At 59.0% G+C, this 23,674-nt stretch overlaps 2 protein-coding genes across 3 annotated transcripts; one reads left to right on the top strand and one right to left on the bottom strand.

Annotated features, from left to right (window-relative positions):
* Positions 1 to 1,265: 1,265 nt before the first annotated feature.
* Positions 1,266 to 4,047, bottom strand: AP2S1 (adaptor related protein complex 2 sigma 1 subunit). The gene is made up of 5 exons (XM_015274310.4): positions 4,007 to 4,047; positions 2,828 to 2,977; positions 2,618 to 2,731; positions 2,451 to 2,510; positions 1,266 to 1,583 (listed from the first exon to the last, which is right to left on the bottom strand). The coding sequence occupies exons 1-5, from the start codon at positions 4,007 to 4,009 to the stop codon at positions 1,482 to 1,484; spliced, it is 429 nt and encodes a 142-aa protein (XP_015129796.3). The 5' UTR covers positions 4,010 to 4,047; the 3' UTR covers positions 1,266 to 1,481.
* Positions 4,048 to 4,387: 340 nt separating this feature from the next.
* ARHGAP35 (Rho GTPase activating protein 35) lies at positions 4,388 to 21,913 on the top strand. 2 transcript variants are annotated; one of them, XM_025144467.3, is made up of 7 exons: positions 4,388 to 4,653; positions 11,750 to 15,574; positions 16,256 to 16,400; positions 16,810 to 16,887; positions 16,983 to 17,114; positions 17,742 to 17,847; positions 18,662 to 21,913. In XM_025144467.3, exons 2-7 carry the CDS (start codon positions 11,912 to 11,914, stop codon positions 19,023 to 19,025), a joined length of 4,488 nt encoding a protein of 1,495 aa, XP_025000235.2. In that variant the 5' UTR covers positions 4,388 to 4,653; positions 11,750 to 11,911; the 3' UTR covers positions 19,026 to 21,913. The 2 variants fall into 2 exon arrangements, with proteins under 2 accessions (XP_025000235.2, XP_046761035.1); XM_046905079.1 differs by lacking the exon at positions 4,388 to 4,653 and adding an exon at positions 9,568 to 9,618.
* Positions 21,914 to 23,674: the final 1,761 nt, after the last annotated feature.

The raw sequence follows: 23,674 nt of genomic DNA, 5'->3' as shown, positions 1-23,674 counted from the left end.
TGGGGTCTCCATCCACTTTTGGGGTCCCTTAGGCCATCCCCATTGACACCCAAGGGGGTCTCCGTCCACTTTTGGGGTCCCCTAGACCATCCCATCGGGTCCTCATTGCCCCCAATGGTGTCTCCGTCAACTTTTGGGGTTCCTTAGGCCATCCCATTGGGTCCCCGTTGACACCCATGGGGTCTCCGTCCACTTTTGGGGTCCCTTAGACCATCCCATCGAGTCCTCGTTGACACCCATGGGGTCTCCATCCACTTTTGGGGTCCCTTAGGCCATCCCCGTTGACACCCATGGGGTCTCCGTCCACTTCTGGGGTCCCTTAGGCCATCCCATTTGATCCCCGTTGACACCCATGGGGTCTCCGTCCACTTTTGGGGTCCCTTAGACCATCCCCATTGACACCCAAGGGGGTCTCCGTCCACTTTTGGGGTCCCTTAGACCATCCCATCGGGTCCTCATTGCCCCCAGTGGGGTCTCCATCCACGTCTGGGGTCTCTTAGGGCATCTCATCGGGTCCTCATTGCCCCCAGTGGGGTCTCCGTCAACTTTTGGGGTTCCTTAGGCCATCCCATCGGGTCCCTGTTGACACCCATAGGGTCTCCGCCCACTTATGGGGTCCCTTAGGCCATCCCCGTTGACACCCATGGGGTCCCCATCCACTGCTGGGGGCTCCTGGCCCATCCCATTGGGTGCCCATTGCCCCCAAGGGGTTCTCCATCCACTTTTGGGGTCTCTTAGGCCATCCCATTGGGTCCTCATTGCCCCCAAGGGGGTCTCCATCCACTTTTGGGGTCTCTTAGGCCATCCCATCGGGTCCTCGTTGCCCCCAAGGGGGTCTCCATCCACTTTTGGGGTCTCTTAGGCCATCCCATCGGGTCCTCGTTGACCCTAATGGGGTCTCCATCCACTTTTGGGGTCTCTTAGGCCATCCCATCGGGTCTCCATTGTCCCCCATGGGTCTCCATCCACTTCTGGGGGTCCCATAGACCATTCTGGAGCCCCCCGTGACCCCATGGGGGTCTCCATCCATTTTTGGGGTCCCTTTGATCCTCCTCGCCCCCCCCAAAAGCTCCCCAATGACCCCAATGGCCTTTCCACCCACCTTAGAGCCAACCCCGAGAGGTCCCCAATGACCCCAACGCGTTCCCCATCCACCTCTGGGGGTCCCCGGGGCCACCACAGCTCATCTTTAGGGTCCCCACCCCCCCATTTTCTACCCTAATTTTGGCCGGGGGGAGGGTGGGAATTTGGGGAGGGGGCTCAGCTACGGCGCAGCCACATTTATTCACAACATACAACGTTGGGGATTGGTCCCTTTTGGGGGTGGGGACACAGAAAGGTGTGTGTAGGGGCTCCCTTCCCCCCCCCCCCATTCATATATGGGAGGCCCAGAGCCCCCCCCTGCAGCCCCCAAGCTCCAGCCCTGGGATGGCTGAGGAGGAGGAGGAGGAGGAAGGCTGGGGGGGGGTAAAGGGGGGGCTTCACTCCAAGGACTGCAACATCAGGAGCTGCTTCAGCACTTTGGTCTGGCTGGTCTCACGGATCTCACCCGCCAGGAACATCTCATCCACCACCGTGTAGACCTGGAGGGGGGGGGGCAACAGAAGTGACCCTAAGACCCCCCCCCCGTTCCCCCTAAATCCATTAAAACGCCCCCAAATCCCATAAAATCATCCCCCGCCCCCCCCAAAAAAAAAATAAGTCTGCATGGAAGGAGGATGGGAGATCCCCACGCCAACCGTGACCATCTGACCCATCGTTGGGTAGACCTGAAGGTGATGGGATGACCCCAAAAACCCCAAATTCCCCCCCAAATTCTGGAGAAGAATGGGAAGGGTGATGCCAAAAACCCAACAGATCCCCTCAAATCCTATAAATTTCCCCCAAAACTCCCCTTGGAGGCAGCACGGGAGCTCCCCACGCCAACCATTACCACCTGACCCATCGTTGCATAGACCTGAAGGTGATGGGATGACCCCCAAAACCCCCAAATTCCCCCCAAGTTCTGTATGGGAACAGAAGAGACGACCCCATAACTCCCCAAATAGTCCCAAATCCCATAAAATTCCCCCAAAGTCTGCATGGAAGGATGGGAGCTCCCCACGCCAACCGTGACCACCTGACCCATCGTTGGGTAGACCTGAAGGTGATGGGATGACCCCCCAAAAACCCCAGATTCCTCCCAATTTTGTATGGGAACAGAACAGACGACCCCATAACTCCCCAAGTCCCCCCAAATCCCCCAAAGCCTGCATGGGGAAAGGATGAGAGCTCCCCACACCAACCGTGACCATCTGACCCATCGTTGGGTAGACCTGAAGGTGATGGGATGACCCCAAAAACCCCCAAATCCCCCCAAATTCCGTATGGGAACAGAACAGCCGACCCCATAACCCCCCATAAAACCCCCACAGCACCCCAAATCCCCCTCCCCCCCCCTTTAACCTCACCTTGTAGAAATTGAAGACCAAATCGAGCTCGCACACGTTGTGGAAATACTCATTGAGGACCTACAGGGAACCCAATGGGGACAGATGGGATACAGCGGCCATCATTAGCACAGCAGCTCGAGCAATTAACACGGCAGCTAACGAGCGTGGCCCTTAACGAACCCCACCTCCACGAAGTTATGAATGGCCTCCAGGTACGCCAGGTTGTTATCGGTGACGTCCACGCAGATGCAGAAATAGAGCCCGGCGTAGCGCCGATAAATGATCTTAAAGTTCCGAAACTGGGAGAGAAGAGCAAAAAAGGGGAAGGTGAGGAATTGAAGGGGGTGAAAAAGGGGGGGTTTTGGGGTGAAAAAGGGGGGTTTTGGGGGGCTGACCTCGACGAAATTGGTGTGTTTGGCATCGCGGACGGTGACGACGGCGTGGACCTCCTCGATGAGCTTCTGCTTCTCGTCGTCGTCGAACTGCATGTACCACTTGGCCAGGCGGGTCTTCCCAGCGCGGTTCTGGATGAGGATGAAGCGGATCTGCCCCCCCCCCGACCCCAAAATGTGGTGTTTTTGGGGGGGTCGGACCCAAAGGAAGGGAGTTCTGCCCCCAATCTGCCGCTCACTGAGCCTACAAGGGGTTTGGGGGGGGGGTTCTGGGGGTCCCCTACTTCCTTACCCTTTAATGTTCCCCTCTGCTTACCAACCCCATAAGGAAGAGGGGATGAGGTGCCCCTATAGCCCTCCCCAATCCCAAAGTATGGTGTTTTTTGGGGGGGTCGGACCCAAAGGAAAGGAGTTCTGCCCCCAATCTGCCACTCACTGAGCCTACAAGGGGTTTGGGGGGGGGGGTTCTGGGGGTCCCCTACTTCCTTATCCTATAATGTTCTCCTCTGGGGCACCCCACTGCTCCCTGAACCCATAAGGAAGTGGGAACGGGGCGCCCCAAATCCCCCCCCCCCCCCCAATAGGACACCCTATGGGTCACCCCACTGTTCCCCATTCCCGTAGAGATGGAGAGCTCCAATGTCCCCCTCCCCATAGGGTCTCTATAATGGGGCACCCCATTGGGTTCCCCCCCCCCCAACACTTCCCCATAGGAAATTAGGGATGGGGCACTGAAATTCCCCTCCCCCCCCCCATAGGACCCCATAATGGGACACCCCATAGAGAGTCTCCAAAGCCCCCCATGCCCATATGGAGATCTCCAGAGCCCGCACAGCCCCCCATAATGCCCCATAAGGACCCCTCATGGGGGAGGGGGCACCCCATACCCCCCACAGGACCCCAAAACGGGGCATCCCATACGAGATCCCCCCCAGTATCGCCCCATAGGGACCTTACAACGCCCCATAGGGACCCCCGAATGGGGTTGAGGGTGGAGGCACCCCAATATCCCACCCACAGCCCCCCCAAACCTCCCTCCCATCGTCTTCCCCTATAGAAACACCCCCAATTCACTCTCCTCTCCCCTCCCAGCTCCTGAATCCCACAGAATCCCCCCAGACCCCCCCAAGGCCGCCCCATATCGCCCCCCGCCCCCCACAGACCCCCCCCCCCTCCCCTCACCATGGCTCTCCACTTCCTGCAGCCCCTCCCCAACACCGGATATCCGCTCAGCGCCGCGCGGTGCACGCCGGGACGCGTAGTTCACCTCTCTCACTCCATTTCCCAGAAGCCCCCGCGCTCGGCACCGCCCCGAAGTGCCGCACAGCTCCGCGCCGCGGGGGACACCGGGATATATCCCCCCACTTCCGCCTCGCTAAGGCCTAGTAGGCCGCGGGCGGCAAAAGAAAGAGAAAAAAGGGGAGAAACGCCACAAAAACGGCACCGCCGTCCCCGCGGGCACAGAGCGACGCTGAGGCGAGGGGTAAAAAAACGGCGAGGCTTTTTTTTTTTGGACGTTGAAACGCAAAATGCGCCTCCTCGAGGCTTCGGGCCTCCTCCCCGCGCATGCGCGCTGCCTCAGCCGCATCGGGCCCCGCCCCGCGCGTGCGCCCCGACCCCGCTTCGCTCCCCCCCCCCCCCCCGAGCCCCCCCCCATTCCCGGGTCCGTGAGGAGGAGGGGGGGAGGAGGAGGAGGAGGAGGAGGAGGAAGGCACCGCCGCCATTACAGGCCCAGGCCCAGCCCGGCCCGGCGGCCCCGGGGCCGCCCCTCAGCGCGGCGATGGCGCCTCCGCCCGCCCCCCCCGGCCCGGCCCCCCCGCGCCGCTCCGGTAAGGAAACGACCCCCAAAACCCACCCCAAAACCCACCCCCCCCCCCCACCGGGAGGGGAACAATGGGGCGGCCCCACCCCCGGAGCTGAGCGGGACGGGAGCGGCCGGAGGGGGGGGGGGCGGAACCCCGCGGGTGGGGGGGGGGCAACGCGATCCCATTGCCTGTAATGGGGGGGCGGTGGGACCCCATCGTTATTGGGGAGGGGGGCGGGTGGAGGGGGGGGGGGGTGGGGGCTGTTTGGGGGTTGGGGAGGGGGCGACGAGGCCCCCCCGCAGCCGTTGGGGTGTGTGTAGGGAGGGGGCGGTGGGACGGCAATGAACCCCCCCACAGCAACCCGTCAGTGATACGGAATGGGGAGGGGGGCGGGACCCCATAAATAGGGGAGGGGGCTCCATGTATGGGGGGGGGCTCTGTGACCCCCTTATATAAGGGTGGGGGTACCATAAATAGGGGAGGGGGCTCCACATCTGGGGGGGGGGGGGCAGCTTTAATGGAAGGGGGGGGTTCTGTGACCCCCATATATAAAGGTTGGGGCTGTTTATATAGGGGAGGGGGCACCACATGTGGGGGGGGGGCTTTGGGACAGCCATAAATAGGGGAGGGGGCTCCAGGTATGGGGTGGGGGGCTTGGAGAGCACCATAAATAGGGGAGGGGGCACCACGTATGGGTGGGGGGCTGCTTTAATGGAAGGGGGGGGTCTCTGTGACCCCCGTATATAAAGGTGGGGGCTGCTTATATAGGGGAGGGGGCACCACATATGGGGGGCGGGGGGGACTTTGGGACAGCCATAAATAGGGGAGGGGGGTCCACATATGAGGGGGGGCTTTGGGAGCACCATAAATAGGGGAGGGGGCTCCAGGTATGGGGGGGGCAGCTTTAATGAAGGGGGTGGTCTCTGTGGGGGCTGCTTATATAGGGGAGGGGGCACCACATATTGGGGAGGGGCTTTGGGACAGCCATAAATAGGGGAGGGGGTTCCACATATGGGGGGTATTTGAGACCACCATAAATAGGGGAGGGGGCTCTACATATGGGGGGGGGGGGGGGGGACAGCTTTAATGGAAGAGGGGGGGGGTTTCTCACCCCCATATATAAAGATGGGGACTGCTTATATAGGGGAGGGGGCACCACATGTGGGGGGGGGGAAGCCCATAAATAGGGGAGGGGGTTCCACATATGGGGGGGGTTGGGCTTTGAGGCCACCATAAATAGGGGAGGGGGCTCCAGGTATGGGGGGGGGGCTTTGGGAGCACCATAAATAGGGGAGGGGGCACCACGTATGGGTGGGGGGCAGCTTTAATGGAAGGGGGGGGACAGAGAGGGGAGGGGTCTCTGTGACCCCCATATATAACAGTGGGGGCTGCTTATATAGGGGAGGGGGCACCACATGTGAGGGGGGGGCTTTGGGACAGCCATAAATAGGGGAGGGGGCTCCAGGTATGGGGGGGGGGGGGGGCAGCTTTAATGGAGGGGGGGGGTCTCTGTGACCCCCATATATAAAGGTGGGGGCTGCTTATATAGGGGAGGGGGCACCACATATTGGGGGGGGGCTTTGGGACAGCCATAAATAGGGGAGGGGGTTCCACTTATGGGGGGGCTTTGGGAGCACCATAAATAGGGGAGGGGGCTGCAGGTATGGGGGGGGGGGCTTTGGGAGCACCATAAATAGGGGAGGGGGCTGCAGGTAAGGGGGGGGGGGGGGCAGCTTTAATGGAAGGGGGGGGGGACGACAAATAGGGACCCCTTCTTAATTGGGGAGGGGGCAACAGGACCCCCCCACCTCCCTGTGAATAGGGGAGGATCCCCCACGTATGGGGTGGGGGCACTGGGACCCCCCCTCCTCCCCCCCATAATAAAGGATACCCTCAATTTGGGGTCCCCCTGGATTCTATGGGGCACTGTTTTGGGGTTCCCCCAATTCCTTTGGAGCTCTATGGTGGGGGACCCCAAATCCTATGGAATGTCATTGTGGGGTCCCCCCCAAATCCTACGGGGCATTGTGGTGGGGGTCCCCCCAGATCCTATGGGGCTGTATGGTGGGGTCCCCCAAAAATCCTATAGTGGGGGTCCCCCTAAATTCTTAGGAACTCTTATGGTGGAGACCCCTGTCCCAAATCCTTTGCTGGGGGTCCCTCTAAATCCTATGGGGCCCTATGGCAGGGACCCCCCTAAATCCTTTGCTGGGGGTCCCCCAAAACCCTATGGGGCTCTATGGTGGGGGTCCCCCAAAATCCTATGGAGCTCTATGGTGGGGACTTTATGGTTTGGGAATTGTGGGGTGAGCGGGGAAGGATTGTGGGTTCAGCCCCATGGAGCTTCGGGGGAGAACTGGTCCTATGGGGTCATACTGGGACCCACATGGTGACCCCGATTGCCTTTGTGTGTCCTATGGGGTCATTCCTGAACCCCAAAGATGCAGCCAAGGCCCTCTATGTTTTATGGGGTCATTCGTGAACCCCAAAGATGCAGCCAAGGCCCTTTGTGTCCTTATGGGGTCATATGGGAACCCAAGTGGTGACCCCAATTGCCTTTGTGTCTTATGGGGTCGTATGGGAACCCAACTGGGGACGCAGATTGCCTTTGTGTCCTATGGGGTCATTCGTGAACCCCAAAGACGCAGCCAAGGCCCTCTATGTTTTATGGGGCCATTCCTGATCCCCAAAGATGCAGCCAAGGCCCTTTGTGTCCTTATGGGGTCATATGGGAACCCAAGTGGTGACCCCAATTGCCTTTGTGTCTTATGGGCTCGTATGGGAACCCAACTGGTGACGCGGATTGCCTTTGTGTCCTATGGGGTCATTCGTGAACGCCAAAGACGCAGCCAAGGCCCTTTGTGTCCTATAGGGTCATATGGGAACCCAAGTGGTGACCCCAATTGCCTTTGTGTCTTATGGGGTCGTATGGGAACCCAACTGGGGACGCAGATTGCCTTTGTGTCCTATGGGGTCATTCGTGAACCCCAAAGACGCAGCCAAGGCCCTCTATGTTTTATGGGGCCATTCCTGATCCCCAAAGATGCAGCCAAGGCCCTTTGTGTCCTTATGGGGTCATATGGGAACCCAAGTGGTGACCCCAATTGCCTTTGTGTCTTATGGGCTCGTATGGGAACCCAACTGGTGACGCGGATTGCCTTTGTGTCCTATGGGGTCATTCGTGAACCCCAAAGACGCAGCCAAGGCCCTCTATGTTTTATGGGGCCATTCCTGAACCCCAAAGACGCAGCCAAGGCCCTCTATGTTTTATGGGGTCATTCCTGAACCCCAAAGACGCAGCCAAGGCCCTCTATGTTTTATGGGGCCATTCCTGAACCCCAAAGACGCAGCCAAGGCCCTCTATGTTTTATGGGGCCATTCCTGATCCCCAAAGATGCAGCCAAGGCCCTCTATGTTTTATGGGGTCATTCCTGATCCCCAAAGATGCAGCCAAGGCCCTCTATGTTTTATGGGGTCATTCCTGAACCCCAAAGACGCAGCCAAGGCCCTCTATGTTTTATGGGGTCATTGGGGAGAAGGGAAAAGTGGGAAAGCAAAGGGGGAAAATGGGCTGTTGGAAAAGGGTGGAGGAGACGGAGAGGTTGGAGACGAAGTTGGGCCGAAAGGGCGGCGTTGGTGAGGAGAAATAATGGGGAAAGGGGGGAAATTTGGGGTGGAAAGGGGGAAAATGTGATGTTGGAGAGGGTGGAGTGGATGGAGGGGCGGTCGGACGCGGAGGCGAAGTTGGAGAAGGGAAAAGATGGGGAAACGATGGGGGGAGATGGGAAGGAAAAGGTCCGGGAGGAGGAAAATGGGGGGGAAATGTCCGAAAAAAGGAAAGCTTTGGGATAAATCCTGAAGGAAAGCGATGGGATTTCCCCTCCTCGGAGGGTTTGGTGTTGTGAGAGGTGGGATGCTGCTTAATTGCTCCTGGCGTTAATTGCTGATAATTGGAGGTGCGTTGTGACATGAGTGGATGGGGGGGGGAAATGAGTTTGGCAGAGAAACGGGGCCAGAAGTCCAACTTTTAGCTAAAAACGGGGTAAAAAATGCCATTTTTGGGGTAAGAGTGGGGTAGAAAATGGCGGAAAGTCCTATTTTGGTTTGAAAAGGGGAAAATCGGGGCAGAAAATTCCATTTTGGGGAGAAAATGGGGTGAAAGAGCTCATTTTGGGTGGCAGGAGGGCCCCAAACCTTCTTCTTGCAGTGGAAATGGGGCCCGAGATGCCGTTTTTTGCGTGAAAATGGGTGATAAAAATCTCATTTTTGGATGAAAATGATGTGAAGAATTCAGATTTTGGGTGAAAACGGGCCGAAACCCCCATTTCTGGTGGAAATCGGGCAGAAAAACCTGATAATTTTTGGTGGAAATTGGGTGGGGAAGTCATGTTTTGGGATCAAAATGGGTCAAGAAATCTCATTTTGGGGTGAAAATGGCGTGAAGAGTTCCAGTTTGGGGGGTGAAAATGGGGCGAAAGACCCCGTTTTGGGGTGGGAATCCCAATTTCTTATCGGAGTGGGGGAGGAGGTGCTGTTTGGGGTGGGAAAATGGGGCAGGAAATGCTGTTTTTGGGGTGACCGCAGAGAAGGAATCCTCTTTCTATGGCAGTGCTGGGATGGGGGTGAAAATGGGGCAGAAAACCCCATTTTGGGGTGGGAATGGGGCCGGAGAAGCTGTTTTGGGGGTAAAATAGGGCGAGGAATGCAACTGTTGGGTAAGAAAGGGGTAGGAGGTCCCGTTTTGGGGTGAAAAAGCCAGGCTTTTGGGTAGGAATAGATCTGGAGGTGCTGCTTTGGGGTGAAAAGGAGCGGGGAAAAAGCACATTTTGGGGGTAAAAATGGTATTTCCCAGTCGGGCACCCGGAGGGCCGGGATCTGCCCCGCGCTCCTCCTTCCCTGCCCGGCGGTGTCAATGAGTAACTCCTGACTCAGGGCTTTGGGGCCGAAAGCGAAAGCGTCACCGCTGCTCCAGGTTGGGGACGCCGAGCTGTGAGTCTGGGGGTCCCCAGAGCCCGGGGTTGGGGTTGGGGTGCATTTGAGGGGGGGGTCGGCCGCCCCTCGCCCCCCATCCCGGTGCTGCGACCGTTTTCCCAACCGCTGGGAAAAGCCCCATCCCGACGCCCCCCCGACCCCCCTCAGGGTGATCCCTTGTGGATGAAATTCACCTTTTTTGGGTCGTTTTCACCCCGATTTGGGAGGGAGGGCTGCTTTCAACCCACGGCATTTGTTTGGTTTGTTTGGGTTTTTTTTTTCCCAGCTCTTTACGAGGTTTCGCGGGAGGTCACCTCTTCGGGGCGTGTGTGGGGTTACGGCTGGTTTAGTGCAAACAAACCCCAAATGGGGCTGAAATGATGGGAAATGTGTGCCCGGCAGCGTTCCGTGCCGTGACCGTCACCAGAGCTGAGAAAAAAGGGTTTTTTTCCCCCAAAATAAACACGGGAACGTCAGCTGGGAACTGCCCATCTGCTGCGCCCCGTGTGGTTGCAGCTGAGAGCGGTCCCTGCAGGCAGACCCCATTTTGGGGGGAAAGTCCCCATTTTGGGGGGCTTTCTGCACTTTGGGACGTGGGGGAAGGTTGAGGGCCAGGAGGAAAACGGCCCTAAAAGCTGTGGGTTTGGGGGCAGAATGTCCTGGAAGTTGTTTATGGGGTGAAAAACGGCCATAAAAGATGGGGGTTTGAGGGGAAGATGGCCCTAAAAGCTGAGATATGGAGTGGGAAGATGGTCCTAAAACTCGGAATGGGGTGGAATATGGCCATAAAATGTGGCGGTTTGGAGGCAAAATGTCCTAAAAGTTGGTTTTTTTTTGTGGTGGAAAATGGCTGTACAAGTTGGGGTCTGAGGGGAAAATGGCCTTAGAAGCTGAGGTACGGAGTGGGAAGACGTCCTAAAAGTAACATATGGGAACGAAAATGGCCCTAAAAGTTGGGGTGTTTGGGGGAAATAGCCCTAAATTTGGGGTTTGGGGGCAAAGTGGCCCTGAGATTTGGGCTTTGAGGAGATAACAGCCCAAGAAGTTGGGATTTAGGGGGAATATGGCCCTAAAACTTGGGGTGTGGAGTGGGAAGGTGGTCCTAAAAGTTATGTATGGGGAGGAAAATGGGCCTAAAAGTTGGGTTTGGGGAAGGAAAATGACCCTAAAGTTGGGGTGTGAGGGGAAAATTGCCCTAAGATTTGGGGTCGGAGGGGGAAATGGCCCTAAAAATTTGGGGGTTGGGGGAAAATGATCCTAAAAGTTGGGGGGGTTGGGGAGGAAAATGGCTCTAAAAGTTGGATTTGGAGTAGAAATTGCCCTAAAAGTTGAGTTTGGGGGGAGAAAGGCCCTAAAAGGTGTGGCTTTGGGGGAAAATAACCTTAAAAATTGAGAATTTGAGAGGAAAATGGCCCAAAGAGTTGGATTTTTCAGTGGAAAGTGGCCCTAAATGGTGAGGTTTGAGGGTCAAATGGCCCAAAAAGATGGGATTTGGGAGGAAAACGATGAACAGAGCTCCCATCTTCACCCCCAGATTTTACCTCGTGGGGCTTTTTTTGAGTGAATTTAACCCAATTTTGAGTGAATTTAACCAAAAAGGCGAAGAAATGGTTCTTCACTTGCACCACAGTGCTGTTTTGGGGCGGATCTCTCACGTTCTGGGGCAAATCCTTTGTGTTTTGGGGCAGATCTGTCCCATCCCGCAGCACCCCCTTCCACTGAAGGGTCTGAATTGAGTCTGCTTGGTTCCCACAGTTGATTTTTGGGTGAAAATCAAAGGAAAATGGGTCATTTTGCATAGCAGCCATGTATTCAGATATTACCGCAGAATTATGCCCATTTTTCAGCACAGTTATGGCAGAATTATGGCAGAATTGTGCCCATTTTCAGCCCAGTTCCCATCCCGCGGCCCCATACTCAGACATTACTGCAGAATTATGACCGTTATGGCAGAATTATGCCCATTTTCAGCCCAGTTATGGCCGAATTATGGCAGAACTGTGCCCATTTTCATCCCAGTTCCCATCCCGCGGCCCCATACTCAGACATTACTGCAGAATTGTGCCCATTTTCAGCCCAGTTGTGTCAGAACTGTGACATAATCCCACCCACCCATCCCGCAGCGCTCACTCTCCTTTCTCTCCCCCAGGGGCCCCCCTCGGCCGCCCCACGTCGGTCCCCCGCCACCCCTGAGCTGCCCCACGGCCATGGGGACGCCGCCGTCGTCGTGAGCCCCTCTTCCACCCCCCCTCCCATCCCCGCTGCCACCGATCCTCTGGGCAGGGCTTTGGGACAGGATGTGCGGACGACGATGATGATGGCGAGGAAGCAAGATGCCCGCATCCCCACCTACAACATTAGCGTGGTGGGTTTATCCGGGACGGAGAAGGAGAAGGGGCAGTGCGGCGTGGGGAAGTCGTGTCTCTGCAACCGCTTCGTGCGGCCGAGCGCCGACGAGTTCCACCTGGACCACACGTCGGTCCTCAGCACCAGCGACTTCGGGGGGAGGGTGGTCAACAACGACCACTTCCTTTACTGGGGGGAGGTGGTGCGTTCGCTGGAGGAGTGCTCGGAATGCCGGGCGCACGTGGTGGAGCAGACGGAGTTCATCGACGACCAAACCTTCCAGCCTCACCGCAGCACCGCGCTGCAGCCCTACATCAAACGAGCCGCGGCCACCAAGCTGGCCTCGGCCGAGAAGCTGATGTATTTCTGCACCGACCAGCTGGGCTTGGAGCAGGACTTTGAGCAGAAGCAGATGCCGGACGGGAAGCTGTTGGTGGACGGCTTCCTGCTCTGCATCGACGTCAGCAGGGGGATGAACCGCAACTTCGACGAGCAGCTGAAATTCGTCTCCAACCTCTACAACCAGCTGGCCAAGACCAAGAAGCCCATCGTGGTGGTGCTGACCAAGTGCGACGAAGGCGTGGAGCGTTACATCCGCGACGCGCACGCCTTCGCCCTCAGCAAGAAGAACCTGCAGGTGGTGGAGACGTCGGCGCGCTCCAACGTCAACGTGGACCTGGCGTTCGGCACGCTGGTGCAGCTGGTGGACAAGAGCCGCGGGAAGACCAAAATCATCCCCTACTTCGAGGCTCTGAAGCAGCAGAGCCAGCAGATCGCGGCCGCCAAGGACAAGTACGAGTGGTTGGTGAGCCGCGTCGTCAAGAGCCACAACGAGACGTGGGCCGCCGTCAGCCGCAAGATGCAGCCGGCGCCGGAGTACCAGGATTACGTGTACCTGGAGGGCACTCCCAAGGCCAAGAAGCTCTTCCTGCAGCACGTCCAGCGCCTGAAGCAGGAGCACATCGAGCGCAGGAGGCGGACGTACCTGGCGCTGCTCCCGCAGGCGTTGGACGCGCTCGTCCCCAACCTGGACGAGATCGACCACCTGAGCTGCTCCAAGGTGCAGCGGCTGTTGGAGGGGAAGGGGGATTTCTCCAAGTGGTTCGTGGTCCTGGAGGAGACCCCGTGGGACGCCACGAGCCACATCGACAGCGCCGACGCCGAGCGCATTCCCTTCGATGTGATGGAGACGCCGGCGGCCGAGCAGCTCTACGAGGCGCACCTGGAGAGGCTGAGGAACGAGAGGAAGCGCGCCGAGATGAGGAGGGCTTTCCAGGAGAACCTGGAGGCGTCGCCCTTCGTGACGCCCGGCAAGCCCTGGGAGGAAGCGCGCAGCTTCATCATGAACGAGGACTTCTACATGTGGCTGGAGGAGCCGGTCTACATGGACATCTACGGCAAGCACCAGAAGCGCATCATCGAGAGGGCCAAGGAGGAGTTCCAGGAGCTGCTCCTGGAGTACTCGGAGCTCTTCTACGAGCTGGAGCTGGACGCCAAGCCCAGCAAGGAGAAGATGGGGGTGATCCAGGAGGTGCTGGGCGAGGAGCAGCGCTTCAAGGCGCTGCAGAAGCTGCAGGCGGAGCGCGACGCTCTCATCCTGAAGCACATCCACTTCGTCTACCACCCGACCAAGGAGACGTGCCCCAGCTGCCCGCTCTGCGTCGACTCGCGCGTTGAGCAGCTCCTGGGCTCCCGCGCCGCCCGGCCGGCCGAGCGCAACCAGAAGAACTTCCTCTCGGACCCCAACGTCGACCGCATCAACCTGGTGATCCTGGGGAAGGACGGCCTGGCCCGCGAGTTGGCCAACGAGATCCGGGCGCTGTGCACCAACGACGACAAGTACGTCATCGAGGGCAAGATGTACGAGCTGTCGCTGCGGCCCATCGAGGGCAACGTGAGGCTGCCCGTCAACGCCTTCCAGACGCCCACCTTCCAGCCCCACGGCTGCCTCTGCCTCTACAACTCCAAGGAATCGCTCTCCTACGTGGTGGAGAGCATCGAGAAGAGCGCGGCGGGCCGGAGGGAGAACCACCCTGCCCACCTCCCGCTCACCCTGATGCTGGTCAACAAGCGTGGCGACGCGGGCGGCGAGACGCTGCACAGCCTGGTGCAGCAGGGCCAGCAGATCGCCGGCAAGCTGCAGTGCGTCTTCCTCGACCCCGCCGCCGCCGGCATCGCCTACGGCCGCAGCGTCAACGAGAAGCAGATCAGCCAGGTGCTGAAGGGGCTGCTGGACTCCAAGAGGAACCTCAGCCTCGTCTCGGCGCCCTCGGGCCTGAAGGAGCTGGCCGACGTTGAGCTGCGCGTGGCCATGTGCTTCATGTGCGGCGACGCGGCGGGCGCCGACGAGCTGCTGGCTCCCATCCTGCAGTCCCCGCTGTGCCGCCCGGCGCCGTGCGGCGGCTCCGTGCTGCTGGAGCTGTGCCTGGGGCAGCAGAGGCGGCGCGTGGAGCTCTCCTTGCTCTCCTACCACGCGGCCTTCGGCGTGCGCAAGAGCCGCCTGGTGCACGGCTACGTCGTCTTCTACGCGGCCAAGCGGCGCGCCTCGCTGGCCATGCTGCGCGCCTTCCTCTGCGAGGTGCAGGACGTCGTCCCCGTCCAGCTGGTGGCCCTCATCGACGGCTCCGTGGACGTCCTGGAGAGCGACGTGAGCCGCGAGCAGGTGGCCGAGGGGGAGGAGATCGCCCAGGAGATCGACGGCAAGTTCGCCGCCGTGGCTTACGGGCAGGCTCAGCCCAAGCTGGACAGCTTCCACGCCTTCTTCAAAGAAGCGCTGGAGAAGAAGACCCTGGTGGAGGCCATGCACATGTACGACCACGCGGCCGAGGCGTGCGGGGCGGAGGAGGCAGCGGGATCGCCGCGCGCCGCCTCGCCGCAGTGCAACTCCCACCCGCCCGACTCGGAGGAGGACGCGGAGCCGTCGCCCTACGGCTTCTGCCGGGACGACGCGGCGCTGCCCAAGGAGCACTCGAAGCTCTCGGTCGAGCTGGAGGGGAACGACGGGCTGGCCTTCATCTCGGTGGTCAGCGCCTTCGAGAGCAAGCTGAACAGCAAAGTGCCTCCGCCGGTGAAGCCGAAGCCGCCGGTGCCCTTCGAGCTGGGCAAAGGGGACCTCACGTACCTGGAGCAGGGCCAGAGGAAATCGGTGTCGTGCGGCAGCTGGCCGCCCGCCGACGCCTTCGACCCTTCGGATTACGCCGAGCCGCTGGACGCCGTCCTCAAGCCCAAGAGCGAAGAGGAGAACATCTACTCGGTGCCCCACGACAGCACCCAGGGGAAGATCATCACCATCCGCAACATCAACAAGAGCCAACCCAACGGGGGTGCCAACAACGGCTCCGACAGCGAAGCCGACAGCAGCTCGCTGGAGCGCGGCGGCCGCAAGCTTTCGCTCCTGGCCAAACCCGCTCTCTATCGGACCCGTTGCGCCCGGCTCGGCCGCTTCGCCTCCTATCGCAGCAGCTTCGGGGTGGGCAGCGACGACGAGCTGGGACCCATCCGGAAAAAGGAGGAGGATCAGAGCTCGCAGGGCTACAAGGGAGACAACGCCGTCATCCCCTACGAGACGGCTGACGGGGAGGACCCACGGAGGAGGAACATCCTACGGAGCCTCCGGCGGACCACCAAGGTAAGGCGGTGCCTTTTGGGGTCATTTTGAGGCTGTTTCGGGCTGTCGGCTGATTGATGGTGATGGTTTGGGGATGTTGGCTGGGCCGCGAGGAGCTCCGTGTCCTTTGTGCCCGAATCCATCTCCCACGTTCCTGCTGGGTGTGTTTGACTGTGGGGAGGCAATGGTCTCGGAGAGGTCCTTCCCTGCTCAGAGGTTAGGAAAGTCTGTCCTAATTAGCCCTGAGCTGCAATTAGCTGAAGGGCGGATGAGCCAAAATGGTGTAAATTCAGTGAGGTTTGGGATGATAGTGGTGGGTCACGGGGGGAGATGAGGGATCCCATCACCGTTCCCAGTGGGATCCCATCACCATCTCAGCTCTTCACCCCATCGTAATCCCTCCTATAATATTTAATCCCCCCACCATAATCCGTCGTCGCATCGTAATTCCTCACCTAATTAATTCATCACCACATCCTAACAGCTCATCAGCACGTCATAATTACTCGCCTGGCTAATTAATATCAACCCACCACGATAATTAGTGGTTTAAGCGATTAAATCCGTTCTCCCCCATGGAGAACACGCGCTCCCACTTCTCCCATAGGGTCCCCCTCTTCCCTTGGGCTCTTCATGCACATTTTGGGCCGAAAAGCAGCGATTTTGGCTCTCCATAACACCTCTCCTCCCTCCCCTCCCCAGAAACCAAAGCCCAAACCTCGGCCTTCGCTCACCAAACCCATGTGGGAGAGCAGCTACTTCGGGGTGCCCCTCAGCAGCGTCGTCACCCCTGAGAAGCCCATCCCCATCTTCATCGAGCGCTGCATCGAGTACATCGAGGCCACAGGTGAGCATCCGCCCCACGGCCCCAATTCTGCCTTTCTTGGGGGGCACTTTGTGCCGAGGGGGCGATGTGGGGGGGCTGAGACCCCCCCCGCCAAGTCTCAGCTCCGTGTGTGGGGTTTTCAACTCAGCTGCCTTTTATGCCATGGCTGCGTTTTGTTCCCCGGCACTCCTCGCTATTTTCCCCTTTTTCCTTCACTTCCCTTCACCATTTCCCTTTTTTTTCCCCCAAATTTACTGTTTTCCTGTTCTTTGCACTCATTCTGTTGGATCTTTTGGCCCCAAATTCAGCCCATTTTGCCCTAAATTCAGCCAATTTTCCCCAAGTTCTCCTTTTTTTTGCCCTAAATTCACCTCTTTTTGCCCTGAATTCAGCTCTTTTTGCCCCAAATCTTGCCATCTTTTTGCTCCAGGGCTCAGCACCGAGGGCATCTACCGCGTGAGCGGCAACAAGTCCGAGATGGAGAGCCTGCAGCGGCAGTTTGACCAGGGTAACGCACCCCAAAACGGGGACACCCCCTCCCCTCCCACCCCGGTTCCCACCGCTGGGGAGCTGTGCCGTAACCGTGGGCCTCTCTCCCCACAGACCACAGCCTGGACCTGGCCGAGAAGGATTTCACCGTCAACACGGTGGCCGGGGCCATGAAGAGCTTCTTCTCTGAGCTGCCTGAGCCCCTGGTGCCCTACAGCATGCAGGTGGAGCTGGTGGAAGCCCACAGTGAGTAGGGGTGGTGGAGGGGGGCCGGACCCCAAATCCCTGCTCTGGGGAGGGGTTCTGTATCCCCACGTTGCGGTGGGTCGCGGCGTCACGTCTCTGTTGTTACAGAATTGTAGAATAGTTGGGTTAGGGAGGATCTGAAAGGGCATAGGGCCGTGGGGTCCTGCGGTGGGTGGGTTGGGGGAACCTCTGGGATCGTGGAACCGTGGGATCCTACAGTGGTTATGGTGGGAGGGACCTTAAAGGTGATAGAACCATGGGGATCTTACAGCGGTTGGGTGGTACGGGTCATTGAAGGTCATAGAACTGTGGGATCCTACAGTGATTGAGTTGGGAGAGACCTTAGAGACCACAAACCCTTGGGATCTTGCAGAGGTTGGGTTGGGGGGACCTTTAGGATCATGGAACTGTGGGATCCTGCAGTGGTTGGGTTGGAAGGGACCTTGAAGATCTTAGATCTTACTACAGTAGTTGAGGTGGAGAGCGTCTTAAATGTCATAGAACCGTGGGATCCTACAGCGATTGGGATGAGGGGGACCTGAGCATCCCAAACCCCACAGACCGGGGGCAGAGGGTCCCACTGAGACTCCTCCCATCCTTCAAATCTCCCCTCTCATCTCCGGACAGAAATCAACGACCGGGAGCAGAAGCTCCACGCGCTGAAGGAGGTGCTGCGAAAGTTCCCCAAGGAGAACTACGAGGTCTTCAAATACGTCATCGGGCATTTGAACAAGTAAGTCTTGGGGTTCCCCCTCCCCGTGTCCTCCCCAAAACCCAGCAGGGGGGCTTGAAGTTGCCCCAAAACCTGAAAGCGGGGCTCAAGGTTGAGGCGAAACCCAACTGCGTGACATGGGATTGCCCCAAAACCCAACAACCGTTGGGGCTGGAAGAGTCCTAAAAGGTCGGAGAATAGTAGAATCCTACAGTGGTTGGGTTGGAGGGGGCCTCAGAGATCATGGATCCACAGAATCCTAACGTGGGTGGGGTGGGGTGGACCTTAAAGATCACAGATCACTTTGGGGTCTCCCCAGATCCCAACAGTGGGGCTCAGGGTTGCCCCAGAACCCAACAGCGGGGCTCAGGTTTGATCCAAAACCCAGCAGTGGGGCTCAGGGTTGACTCAAAACACAATAGTGGGGGTTGGGGTTGCCCCACAACCCAACAATGGGGCATAGTGTCCCCCCGAAGTCCAGCAGTGGGGCCTGGGGTTAACCCAAAACCCAACAGTGGGGCTTGGGGTTGATACAAGACCCAACAATAGGGATTGGAGTCACCTCAAAACTCAACAGTGGGGCTCAGGGTTGCCCCAAAACCCAACAGTGGGGCTCAGGATCATCCCAAAACTCAACCCAAAGCTCAGGGTTGCCCCAAAACCCAACATTGGGGCTGAGGGTCATCCCAAAACGCAACAGCGGGGCTCAGTGTTGCCTCAAAACCCAACGGGGGGTCTCCGTGTCACCCCATCAATGGGGCTTGGGGTGTTGCTCTTGCATCCCTACGCCATGGGGGCAGCACAGGGCCCATCCCCACCACATCCCCTCCCTCAGGGTGAGCCACCACCACCGCGTCAACCTGATGACCAGCGAGAACCTCTCCATCTGCTTTTGGCCCACGCTGATGCGCCCCGACTTCAGCACCATGGACGCGCTGACGGCGACCCGCACCTACCAGACAATCATCGAACTCTTCATCCAGCAGTGCCCCTTCTTTTTCTACCACCGCCCCATCCTCGACCCCCCCAGCGCTGCCCCAGCCTCCCCATCGGCCGCCGTCCCCCCCCCCGGCGTCGTCATCCCCTTTGCCCCCGTGGCGACGCAGCCGTCGCCCCCCAGGACCCCTCCGCCGTCGCCGCAGTCGCCCGTCCAAGCGCTCCTCCCGGCCCCGCTCCACGCGGAGCAGCACTCGCTGTGAGCCGGGGGGGCGGGGGGGGGAGGGAGGGGAAGGGAGGGGAGGGGGCGAAAGGGTGGCGTCGGGTGGGAGAAATGAGGGGGGAAAAAAGAGGAAAAAAGGAGAAAAAACAGAAAGCGAAAGGAAACAACCAACCACACCGGAGAGCTCGGCCTGGGCTCGGGCATTCCTCGCCCTCTCCCCTCCCACTATGGACTATGGAGCTGGGGGGGGGGTTCCCGTGTTTGGGGTGGGGGGTGTGGAGCTCAGCGCTGGGCTTTGGGCTCGGACTCGGTGCGCTGAGCAGAGCCCATTGGGGTGGGGACAGCCGAGCCCTCGACGTCCCCTGCGATGCCATCGGGTGCGGAGCGACGCGGCCCCACTGCATCCGATGTGGGTTGGTGCAGCCCGGGGTTCTGCTGGGGGGGTCCCACGCAGTCCGGTGGTCATCCAATGTGGTCTGCTGTGCGTCCTGCTCCGGTGTGGGGCAGCCCGGGGCTCTTCCAATGGGGCTGAAGGCGACCCAGGATTTGTCCGATGTTATCCGACGTGGTGCAGTGTTCATCCAGAGGGGTCCGGTGTGTGTTCAGCTGCGGTGTGGGGCTCTTCCAGTGGGGTCCGGTGTGGTCCAGTGCTCATTGAACGTCGTCCAGCGTGGTCCCGTGTTGGTCCAACTCGTCCAGCGTGGTCCCGTGTGCAGTCTGGTGCAGCCCAGGGCTCTCCCAGTGGGATCCAACGTGAGCCAGCGCTCAACCGATGTGACCCACCGTGAGTTCTGATGTGTTCTGGTGCAGCCCGGGGCTCTTCTGATGGGGTCTGACGTGATCCAGCGGGGTCCAGCGCTCCTCCAACGCATCCCAACCCTCATCCAACGCGGTCCAGAGATCTGTTGGGATCTGCTGTGGTCCACTGCTCATCCAATGAGATCCAACGCATCCCAGGGTTCATCCGACGCAGCCCAGAGCTCTTCTGATGGGGTCTGATGTGATCCAGTGCTCACCCAGTGTGGTCCGACGTGAGATCTGACGCGATCTGACGCAGCCCAGGGCTCTCCTGATGGGATCCAATGCACCCCAGCACTCATCTCATGTGATCCAGTGTGATCCAGCGTGGTCCAACGTGAGTTCTGATGTGGTCTGACACAGCTCGAGTCTCTTCCAGTGTGGTCCGTTGTGGTCCAGGGCTCTTCTGATGGGGTTCGACGTGGCCTGGAGCTCATCCGATGTGATCCAGCATCATCTGGTGCTCATCCAATGCATCCCAACGTTCATCCGGTGCGACCCGGAGTTCTTCTCCTGGGATCTGATGGGGTCCAACGCTCATCTGCTGCGGTCCGATGTGAGGTCTGATGGGATCAGTTGCAGCCCGGGGTTCTGATGGGATCCAAAGCATCCCAGTGCCCATCTCATGTGGTCCATCGTGGTCCGGCGCTCATCCATCGCAGCCCAGAGCTCCTCTGATGGGTTCTGCTGGGATCCGGTGCTGATCCAACACAGTCCAACGTGATCTGACGCAGCCAAAGGATCTCCCGATGGGATCCAATGCATCCCAGCACTCATCTCATGTGGTTTGAGGGGGTCCGGCGCTCATCCAACGCAGCCCAGAGCTCTTCTGATGGGTTTTGATGTGGTCCAAAGTGAGTCCTGATGTGATCTGACACTTCTGAAGGGATCCAATGCCTCCCAGTGCCCATCTCATGTGATCCGTTGTGGTCCAGTGCTCATCCGGAGTGGTCCAACGTGATCTGATGCGATGGAGGACTCATCCAACCCACCCCAACGTCCACCCAACGCAGCCCAGAGCCCTTCTGATGGGATTTGATGCGCTCCAATGGTCCGAAGTGAGTCCTGCTGTGATCTGACACTCTCCTGATGGGATCCAATGCCTCCCAGTGCCCATCTCATGTGCTCCAATGTGATCCACTGTGGTCCAGTGCTCATCCAGGGTGGTCCAACGTGATCTGATGTGATGGAGGACTCATCCAACCCACCCCAACGTCCACCCAACGCAGCCCAGAGCCGTTCTGATAGGCTTTGATGCGCTCCAACGCTCCCCCACCGCATCCCATCGCACCGCCCCACATCTCCAACACTACAACCCCCCCCTCCGGACCCCCCCCAGCTGCTGCCTGACCCCAAATGGGGGGGCCGTCGCCCCACATTCGCCCCCCTTTCGGAGGAGATCCCAGCGCCGAGCACTTAACGGAGGGGGGGGTGGGGAGCAGCACATACCCTCCCCGTTTCGCCTGGATTCGGTGGGTTATGATTTCTTTTCTTTGATTTTAATTAATTTGTTTTTAATTTCTATGCCGGAAACACTAATATGGGGGGATAAGGGGGGGTTGGGGGAAGGGGGGGGGGGAGGGGGTACTGCTGGGATTCATTTTGGGGACGGAACACCCGGACTTGGGGTGCTGTTTCGGGTCGGAGGGGTGGGGGGGGGGTGGGGGGGGTTGGCTTCAAACTGGATCCGATGGTACCACTGGGAGGGCCCTTTGGGGGCCCCTTCGCAGCACTTTACGTCGCCGTTTCCCCGAAGGTTTGGAGGAGAACCGCCCCAAATCCCCCCCCCCCCAAAAAAAACCCCAAAACCCCCTCAGAAAAGGCTTTTTTTTGGGGTGGGGCTGCGTTGGTTCCGTTGGGTTTTTTTGCCCTTTTCTCCCCGTCGCTGTGAAGAACGGCGGCCGCTTTTGGGTCCTTTTGGGGTTCTTTTCCTATTTCGTGGTGGGTTTTATATGGGAAAACGGGACACAACGGCCCCAAATGGGACCCCGGGGCGCCGTTTTGCGGCCGTTTGGTGCCTTTTTGCTCCGTTTTTTTTTGGGGGGGATTTCGGGATTTCCCGTTTTTGGGGTCACTTCGCAGTGCTGGAAACAAACAAAAAAAAACCCAATAAAAAATGAGCCAAAATGAGCCCAAATCAGCAAAAACCCACAAAACGCCCCCAAAAGAGCCACGACCCCACGCGGCCCCATTGCTGCTGCTCTCCCCGACCCCAAAATGGGGCAAAATGCGGCGGTTTTGGTCAATGTTTTCCCCATTCTCATTGTTTCCCTGTCCCATTTTGGGGCAGAACGCCCATTTTTGGGGTGTTTTCAGTCTCGACCCCCCCCCACCCCCCCACCCCCACCCCACTCTGTGTTATCCGTTCTCCTCTCCATCGTGTTGGGGGGCAGCAGTGACCCATGGGGACCCCGGGGGACCTTTGGGGTCACCCTGAGACACCTCTTCCATCGTGTCGGGGGCCAATAGGGCCCCATAGGGCCCCCTGGGGACATTTGGGGACCCCTGGGGACATTTAGGGTCACTGTGGGACCCCCCCGCCATCACAATGGGAGCCAGGAGGGCCCTATGAGGACACGGGGGACATTTGGGGACCCCCTGGTGCCACTGCAGCCCCATACCCCCCATTGTGTTTGCCCACAATCGTAGCAGACCCCCCCCTCCCCCCCCCCCACTCCGTGTTCTCCGTTCTCCTTTCTTTTCTAAGGTGAAACGCCCCCCCCTTTTATCGAGAAACACCCCCAAAATCCCCCCCCCCCAAATCCCTCCTCACCATTCCCTCCCTGCAGCGGATTCGGGGCCGCCCCCATTTTGCTCTATGGGGGGTTTAAGGGGAGGGGGGGAATCACGTTGCGCCCCCCCCCCCCCCCCCCAAAATGGCAGCAAAACGGCGTCGCCCCCCCGTAGGATTTGGCCTCTTCTTTTTTTTTCGTGCTTCTTTTAAGGACGTTTTTAACACTTTGTGGTCTTTTCTTTTTGGGGGGGGGGGGGGGGTGGGGGGTGCGGGGGGGGGGCCGGTAGTGCATGAGAAGTGTTAACGCTTCGGGGGCGGGGGGGGCCCCTTTTACTGCTGAATGGAAAGAGAAAATAAGAGCAAAAAGACAGAAAAAAAAAGGAAAGAAAAATGGGCCCCCACTTTGGGTGTGTTTGATGCGGCTGCTGGGGGGGGGGGGGGGGGGGTTGGGGGGTTTGGGGGGGACTTTGGGGTGTCTGGGATGGGATTCGGGGGGGTTGTGGGGGTCTTTGGGGGGGATTTGGGGGTTTTGGGGGGGGATTTGGGGTGTCTTGGATGGGATTTGGGGGGGCATTTGGGGGTTTGGGGATTTGGAGGTGTTTTGGGGGGCTTGGGGGGGTTTTGGGGGAGTTTCGGGGGGTCTTGTGGGGGATTTGGGGGGTGTTTGGGGTTCTTGGGGGGAGTTTGTGACGTTTTGGGGGGATTTGGGGGTTTTGGGGGATTTGGGGTGTCTTGGATGGGATTTGGGGGGGATTTGGGGGCTTTTGGGGGATTTGGAGGTGTTTTGGGGGGCTTGAGGGGGTTTCAGGGGAGTTTGGGGGGGTCTTGTGGGGGATTTGGGGGGTGTTTGGGGTTCTTGGGGGGAGTTTGTGACGTTTTGGGGGGATTTGGGGGTTTTGGGGGATTTGGGGTGTCTTGGATGGGATTTGGGGGGGATTTGGGGGCTTTTGGGGGATTTGGAGGTGTTTTGGGGGGCTTGAGGGGGTTTCAGGGGAGTTTGGGGGGTCTTGTGGGGGATTTGGGGGGTGTTTGGGGTTCTTGGGGGGAGTTTGTGGCATTTTGGGGGGGATTTGGGGTGTCTTGGATGGGATTTGGGGGGCGTTTGTGGGGCCTTGGGGGAATTTGGGAGCTTTTAGGGGGCGGTTTGGGGGGAGTTT

This window comes from Gallus gallus, chromosome 38, assembly GCF_016699485.2.
Source record: "Gallus gallus isolate bGalGal1 chromosome 38, bGalGal1.mat.broiler.GRCg7b, whole genome shotgun sequence".
NCBI lineage: Eukaryota > Metazoa > Chordata > Aves > Galliformes > Phasianidae > Gallus > Gallus gallus.
Note: the sequence above shows the minus strand (reverse complement) of the source record. Positions and strands in the feature narration are given on the sequence as shown.

What these genes read in the sequence shown, in the direction of transcription:
- AP2S1 (XM_015274310.4), bottom strand. An exon ending in AACACACCAATTTCGTCGAG is followed by an intron (nt 2,732 to 2,827) that starts GTCAGCCCCCCA and finishes CTTCTCTCCCAG; the next exon opens with TTTCGGAACTTTAAGATCAT. An exon ending in CCATTCATAACTTCGTGGAG is followed by an intron (nt 2,511 to 2,617) that starts GTGGGGTTCGTT and finishes GGTTCCCTGTAG; the next exon opens with GTCCTCAATGAGTATTTCCA.
- ARHGAP35 (XM_025144467.3), top strand. Translation starts at nt 11,912, where the DNA reads ATGATGATGGCGAGGAAGCAAGATGCCCGCATCCCCACCTACAACATT. An exon ending in GGAGCTGGTGGAAGCCCACA is followed by an intron (nt 17,115 to 17,741) that starts GTGAGTAGGGGT and finishes ATCTCCGGACAG; the next exon opens with AAATCAACGACCGGGAGCAG. An exon ending in GTCATCGGGCATTTGAACAA is followed by an intron (nt 17,848 to 18,661) that starts GTAAGTCTTGGG and finishes CCCCTCCCTCAG; the next exon opens with GGTGAGCCACCACCACCGCG.